Source organism: Chaetodon auriga, chromosome 4 (genome assembly GCF_051107435.1).
Source record: "Chaetodon auriga isolate fChaAug3 chromosome 4, fChaAug3.hap1, whole genome shotgun sequence".
Classification (NCBI taxonomy): domain Eukaryota; kingdom Metazoa; phylum Chordata; class Actinopteri; order Chaetodontiformes; family Chaetodontidae; genus Chaetodon; species Chaetodon auriga.
The window spans coordinates 8,819,628-8,827,453 of record NC_135077.1 but is presented as its reverse complement, the minus strand read 5'-3'; the positions used below and the strand labels follow the sequence as shown (position 1 = coordinate 8,827,453).

The following is a 7,826-nucleotide window of genomic DNA, read 5'->3' as shown; positions in this document are numbered from 1 at the left end:
TTACGCTGACTAAAGTGACGTCATCAATTTAGCAGCTTTCGCTCAGCTCCCTCCAAAGCCACGAAACACTTCATACAACTTTTTAAAGAATACATTCAGTAGTCCTCCCCAAAACCTGTGATCAGACTTTGATTTGTAAAAGCGGTGCAGTTTTCCATTTCAGAATATACAGTAGCTTTTTGTACAAATGGTACAATAACGGGTACAGAGCATCACATGCTCACGTTGTGTCACAATTGCAGCCTGCTGTAACTCAAGATCTTTCTAAAACTTTTTTTTTGGGCCAGCTGTGTCAAACAAAATGGTACAAATCCACAACAGAAAAAAACCACCCGTATTTTAAAGCACAGCTGCTGTGGGGGAGGCGAGCAGTCACACCTCCACACACTAACAAGCGGATGTATTTTACTTTTCTTTTCTCTCCTACTTTGTCGCTTCCCTCCTCTACTCAACCAGCCTCTGCGCTGTTAGACAGAACTGGTGGCAAAATATCTCGCCTCTGTGTCTGTTTCTGTCTGTAATTCATACAGACTTTAGCTCTTTGAGGGGAGGCCTATCCAGTTTTTTTATATTTAGAATAAATAACAAACCATTTGTGGAGTTTAAAGGCTTTGTTCTTTGTCAGCACCGTGAAGTCTTCAAAGGCGGCAGCCAGCATCCGCCCGTTAAAGATTGAGAAAACTGACAAGAGAGGTAATGCGCTGTTTCTTTGTCCTCGTTTACTTTGTCTTCATACACCTGTTGCTGAAATCCTCATGGTTACTATTCTGTTCTATTGTGATATATTCTAGTTAGAAATGTCATAAGACTGCATGATGTGGGCAAAAAACTAAACCTGTGTCAACATTTAAGCTAGACAAGAAGAAGAAACTAAAGAAGAGCAAGTGAGATCTTAAGAGTGTATTCTGACTGACTCATTGGGACAAAAAGACAAACTTTTTGTAAACTACATGAAGTAAGATGCGAGAAGTTGAATTCTGGAAAAAACTCTGATTAAAGTGTCCCATCTACGTTATGGAGATGGAGGTCTTTCCATCTTGATGACTATGTGTGTATGTGTCATGGCAGGTGGTTTTGAGGTCGGGACTTGTTAACTCTTGTACTAAAATACAGCGATCCAACTGTCGATTGAAAATGTACCAGAGAGGTCATCAGAAACCGCCAGCAGATTTAGTTGATCATATTAAAAAACATCAAGATTTATATCCAAAACTGGATCAAACAATAACAGAGACGCGCTCATCCATTGTCAGATGTTCGTTCGTGGCAGAATCTGGATGGTTTTGAGGGAGATACATGAGAGTAATTTGAGACAGACAGGCCATAACATATGAAATAGCACAGCAAACATGGATATGTTGTGGATGAGTCCCTGTTGAAGTCTTAAGGATCAAGCTGTGAATTCTGGGTCACACCCAAACACACAAATCTTTACTTCCGTGTTGAATCTGTTCTTATACATTTAATGCTATACTTGAGCCTTTCTCTGTAAATGCAATGTCTGTCAAAAAAAAGTTGTCATCTGCTGTACTCTAGCAGCTAACTACTATATTGTTTAAGCAGATATTTCTCATTTGCAAACATACTGCAGTAACAACGATGCTGCTGTCATCATCCACGACAGCCTGCATGTATGAGAAGAATCCGTCAACTGTAGAAACCTAGAAATAAGGTTAAATGAGCAATTTACTAAAGCATTTCAGTGTCTAACTGTTCAGTCTTTTCAAAGTAAGACGACAGACTGCTTACAGATACGTCATGTTTCTAACATATCCTCTCTTCATCAGTAGATTATCCTCCTCAACTCCAAGAAGTGAGATCTGTTTGGACAGAATGACGGGCCTCGAGATCGTCAGAGAGAAGGACCAGAACCTGAGACCAAGCAGAAGAGAGACGAGCTTAGAGAGCCTCAAGAACTGAGACGTTATGTGAAGCGTGTATGAAGCTCACTGCTGGAGAGCTGCTGACTGCACATACTTACTTCATATGAGTGACGCTTAAGGACTCTGAAAAGAGAGACTGCTGAAGCTGAATGACCACTGAAATCTCCTGGAATGGAGTTACCACAAGTCAGGGCTACCAATCACCTGCTATGAAAAGTGCCACCTGCACACAGAAGTACAGCGCAGACAGAGTGATCGCCACCTTTGACTACCTCATGAACCCTGCGCCCCTCCAGATCAACGAGTTCCAGAAAAACTGCCCCTGAGACTTTTTCCACCAAACCACAAACATCTAGAGGAGAGAGACTGTCAGAAGCAACTATGAACGGCCTGACAGAGATGTCGGTGAAGTGCGTCCTGGTCGGGGACAGTGCCGTGGGCAAGACGGCCCTGCTGGTCCGCTTCACCTCAGAGACCTTCCCCGATTCATACAAACCCACAGTGTTTGAGAACACAGGGGTGGAAGTGTACATGGACGGGGTTCAGATCAGCCTTGGGTTGTGGGACACGGCGGGCAACGACAACTTTAGACAGATCCGACCGAGATCCTACCACCAGGCCGACGTTGTCCTCATCTGCTACTCCGTGGCCAACCCGAACTCGCTGGCCAGCGTCCAGCATAAGTGGATCGCTGAGGTTCGGGAGAACTTGCCCAAGGTGCCAGTGTTGCTTGTGGCCACCCAGACAGATCTGCGAGAGGTGGGGGTGTATCGGGGCAACTGCATCTCAGCAGCGGAGGGGAGGCAAGTGGCTCATGAAGTCCACGCCAAAGGCTACCTAGAGTGCTCCTCCTTAAGCAACCGCGGTGTGCAACAGGTGTTTGAGTATGCAGTGCGGATGGCCGTCAACCAGGCCAAGAAGCAGGCCAGACGACGGATGTTCAGCATAAACCAGTGCAAGGTCTTTTGACCCTTGACCTTGACTTGGTGGGCCTTCATGAGATGACTTTTCAGTAAGATGTCTTGGCGTGCTGTTCAAACTCAGTGAGGGGTAGAGGTACAAGAATCTAAACTTGTATGTCTCTCATATACATCGGGTTCTTTTCACTATCGAGGGGTCCTGCTTGCCCAAGACTACCATGAACTCAAACCATATTTAAAACTGAGAGTACATCGATTAGTCATGACTACAATAGACCCTTATGCAAATGATCACAGTGTGTGGGACTGGAAGTTTCACTTTTGTGAGACGTGAAGAGCAGAGTTCATGTTTGATTCTGATGATCAGTTTTTTAAGTGGCCGACAGCACATCACACTGAGGGATTTCAAATGGGGCAAATATGTTTCAGAAATACTCCATCGTCAACTTTTGTTAACTTTAAAATTAAAGCGTTTAAAACTTAAATATCGACGCAAAGCAGCTTGTGGTGGATCAGCAAATGAACTTCTGAATTGCAGCGTAAAATAAAAAAGTGTCTTGAATAACACAAATAGCTGATGACATTTTATCAGACGTGACCAGGAATAAACTCTCAGTAGGTCAAAGAGTAGACAAACATGCTTGTATTTGTATTGTTTGAAATGTTACTCAGACATCAGTTGTATTGAAATTAATGAATAAAATGAATGAAGGTAATAATTGAGAGGTTTATTTTATATTGGTAGATCCAAATATTTACCAAAAAATTCTACAATAAAGTAAAGGGACATTTTTGACACTTAGCATTTTATTTAAACGATATGTCGTACGTGAGCGCCTATTCTTATTTTTTGTGAGCTGTATTTTTTGTTTTATTTAACTGCATACATCCTTTTAGGAAATTTAAGAAAAACATTAAGACATCCTGATACCTACCTATGTATCTTTCAAACTATCTCTGTTGTTTTTTGTTCATTAAATTTTCCTTAAAATAAACTGAGGATTCAATGCATTGACAGTAATGTTATTTATATCTGTACAGCTTTTTCCCGACTGGAAAACTGAAAGACTGGCTGAACATAATATCTAAAACTGGGAAAATCATCTGATAATCTACAAATGTTTGGAACATATCCAGTCATTTTCCCCAATAATCTTCCCTTGGTACCCTTTTCTATCTCTTTGTTTGTCTTGGATTTTTAATATATTATATATAATATTTTCTGCCTTACTTAATGTCATCTTTGTCAAGCATACCCCATAAGAATCATATATGTACATATACTGTAAAAGGTATAATTTTTACACTTTGCATATGAACATCCTGTCTACTTTATGTATGTATGTATTGTCTCATATTATTATGGTCACTTTCAAACAGATTTTAGGGATATTGTGGGATATTTAGCCATTTGCCAATAATGTATACATTTTCACAACATATATTTCCAATTGTGAATTGTACTTTGAGACCTATGTGTCGTGTGTCTAATACAGTATTCTTAAATATATAACAGAGTGGCAAAATGTGAAATTACAGAAATAATAGTTGTAGATTTAATAAATAGAATTTTCTCTATGAAAAAGAGACAAAGATTGGGAGAAACATCTCAGCCAATGAGAATGACGCATAGCTAGCACACACACACATACACACACACACACACACACACACACACACACACACACACAAAATAGATAAGAGATGGAGACATAAGCTGTAGTCCAGATCACAGATATGACCTTAAACCTTTATATCTATCTATGTGAAGTCAAGTCACTTTTATTTATTCATCCCAAAATCACAAACTTACTTAGAGGGTTTTCAGACCTGTGCATGTACATGACATGTACTCTTACGTACTAGTACCTACAGTAAATATTGTATGTCCATAACGATGCCATATGGGAGTCTGTGTGTATGCGCTCAGGGTTTGAATATGCATGTGAGGGGATGGCACGAGAAAACTAGTCTGTGTTAAAGATTTATTGCAGCTGAATGATAACGAAAGCGCAGAAAAAAAAATGACGACCAGGAACAGCCAACAACCAGGAAAAGCTCTGAAAAGCTGTTCCTCCCCCCTCACGCGATCTCCCGCTCTTTCTCTGCCTTATGTGTTGTTCATAGCTGCTGAGGATGAGGGGTACAATACAGGCTTGTCAAGGATTCGCTGAAAAACAGCTAACCACATCCCAACACACACACACACACACTCACACACATACATTATGTAGTCAAACTTGCGCAAACTCACAGCAACTATAAGTTACCCTGTCATTTTCTCAGTCGCCATATACATTCAGTCTCTTATGTGCACACTTACAGGTGCACTTATAAACACAACCTGACCCAACCTGAGTCTTGTAGATACCATATAAACAGGAGCCTCAGACCAACTGAACGTAATGCGGACTTCACAAAAGTCTCTCTTGTTTGACGTAGTATCACTTGACAAAAATGCCCAAACTTCTCAGAGTATACTGATGAAACAAATATTGGATGTATTCAGATGTAACAGTCCTTATTCTAATTTCACTGTAATAAACCTGACATTATTTTTGTCTTGTACAAGTTGTGGAGACTGAAGACGGCACCATTTGACACTGGTGACGAATCATCAGACACACCGAGGATGTACAAGCTCATTCATACAGCAGCTCGGCTGTTGAGTTTGCGTCATTGGATTTAATGATATAGTCCACGATCAACCTTAAGTGTTCATTTGAATGCGGTGTGTAATGCTGTTGGTACCTGTTGAGTTACGAGTGATAAAGAGAAACGCTTCGCTTTGAGAGTTTAGCATGTTTGACAGCCTGCTGCAGCCAAGCCTGTCATGTGTCATTACGCTCTCTCTCCCACAACGACCACAATGCCATATCCCTCTCTACAGCTCTGTCTCTCTCTCACACACACACACACACACACACACACTGTATACAGGGTATACAGAAGTCTGCACAGTGGAGCCACTTCAGTCAGCAGGTAGTGGTTGTTCTGACTTCTCAAGGGCCTCTCATGTGTTAGCCTGGGAGCTGGTAAATAGGCTGTTTTCACAGAAGACATTTTGACATGTCGTATCCGAGGAGCACGGGGCAACGAATACCGTCAATAATGTCTGTGTTTCATCGAACCCTGGACAGTATCAGAAGCCCTGTTTCAGAGATCTGGTGTTGTACATACTGCCTCGTTGAGAAGGCTTAGTGCTGCAGCAAAATGGAACAGAGCCATCATTAATGTCATTAGCCACACTTGTGCTTTTTGCTATTGGTACAAATTAGCTAATTGTTATCATGCTAATTCTTATCATCCCATCATGCTAAACCAATGCATCTTAACTGCAGTGATGAAAGGTAGCTAAGTGTATTTCCAGTACTTATGATACTTTTTACGTCTACTCCACTACATTTCAGGAGGAAATATTGTACTTTTTACTCCATTACATTTGTCTGCTAACTTTAGTTACGCTGCAGATTCCATATAGTAACTAAAACGAGCCCCAGTTTTACCAGCAGTAACACTGAAGTGAGGTAGTGCATCAGTAACTGTAATCCAGTAATGTCATATATGTTATTCTTAAATGGGCCTTTCTGCACAATGAGTACTCCTACTTTTGGTACTTTATATTTTAATGATAAGACTTTGGAAATCTTAAATAAGATTTTGAATGCAGGACTTTCGACACTGTGGTATTTCTACTTGAGAAAGAGATCTTGAAACCTCTTCACTCACTGCTCAGTTGTATTTCAACCTTGTATTATGTGTTTTAAAGTACGTTCAGTTTATGCTCAGAAAATGGTATAATTAACTGATTTGAAAGGATAAGGCTGGTGATTTTCTATGTGTTTGTTAATAACAAATCCCATGAAAAGAACCAACTAACAGAGGGACTAAGGTGTGAATCCATCTCTCAATGCTTTGCCACCATCTCACGCTGTCTGTGGAACAGCCTCCGGTGGCCGTGTTCACACTAACGGCCTTCTTTTCAGCAGCAGACATTTTGACTTGTCATCGTAGAAACAACGCAGGTGGAACAGATAACACCAACGATGGCTCCTTCCTTTCCGAGCTGTCAAGTAAGACGTGACTGTGTGACAGTGCATGCACAGTACCAGCCCAGTGAAACTAAAACAGCTAAATGGAATTCAGCCGTTCGTTCATTTTATTATGTACACCTGTACACATGTCTTCCAGTGTAACTCTGTGTCATATAAATATGTTTGTAACAGTTTTTAGACAACAATGGAAGTCTGTGGCACAGGATATGAGACATTGACATAAGAAAACTAAAGAATATGACCAGACTTAATTGAACACACCCACGTTGCTCACTCTGCTCAAGTTTACTCAAGTACTGTATACAGTACATGAAACGGCTTCTACCACTGCAGGCGAGCACGTACTCTAGACATTGCTGATTATTGGGGGAGGGCAGTAATCATTGTATACACACACACACACACACACACACACACACACACACACACACACACATACACACACACACATACACATACACACACTTCCTTTGCTCTCACTACACCACTGCTCTTCTGCTTCTCTGTGTCCCAACCTCTCTGTCTTTCTCTCACCAGCCTCACCCTCTGAAGCTCCCCCACTCTCTTTCCTTTTCTGCCTCAGTCTGTCCCCCGTTTACTGTGAGCCCACTGACACACACACCCCTGATATACTGCAACATTATTATTCACAAACTCACGGTGCCTCTTTTTTGGCACATTGCATACATTATATTATTTTTCAATGTTCAGCATGCAAACACACATGTACCCTGTCCGCCTACTGACTGGTCCTTTGTCCATCTGTCTGCCTGTCCATCCGTCCCACTCACTCACTCACTCACTCACTCACTCACTCACTCACAAACGCACATACCAACAAGACACATTTCACCCTGCACAGAGATGATGATCAGAAATGGTTTAGAAATGCTCCTCTTTGAATCTTACTCTGGTACAGCGAAACTATTTTGCACTTTCTTCCTTTTCAGACATAGACACACCATACA

General features: G+C 41.3%; 1 protein-coding gene across 1 annotated transcript; it reads left to right on the top strand.

Moving 5' to 3' along the window:
• The first annotated feature begins 489 nt into the window (after positions 1-489).
• rhoh (ras homolog family member H) lies at positions 490-3,397 on the top strand. Its single transcript, XM_076728494.1, has 2 exons — positions 490-693; positions 1,791-3,397. Exon 2 carries the CDS (start codon positions 2,265-2,267, stop codon positions 2,850-2,852), a length of 588 nt encoding a protein of 195 aa, XP_076584609.1. The 5' UTR covers positions 490-693; positions 1,791-2,264; the 3' UTR covers positions 2,853-3,397.
• Positions 3,398-7,826: the final 4,429 nt, after the last annotated feature.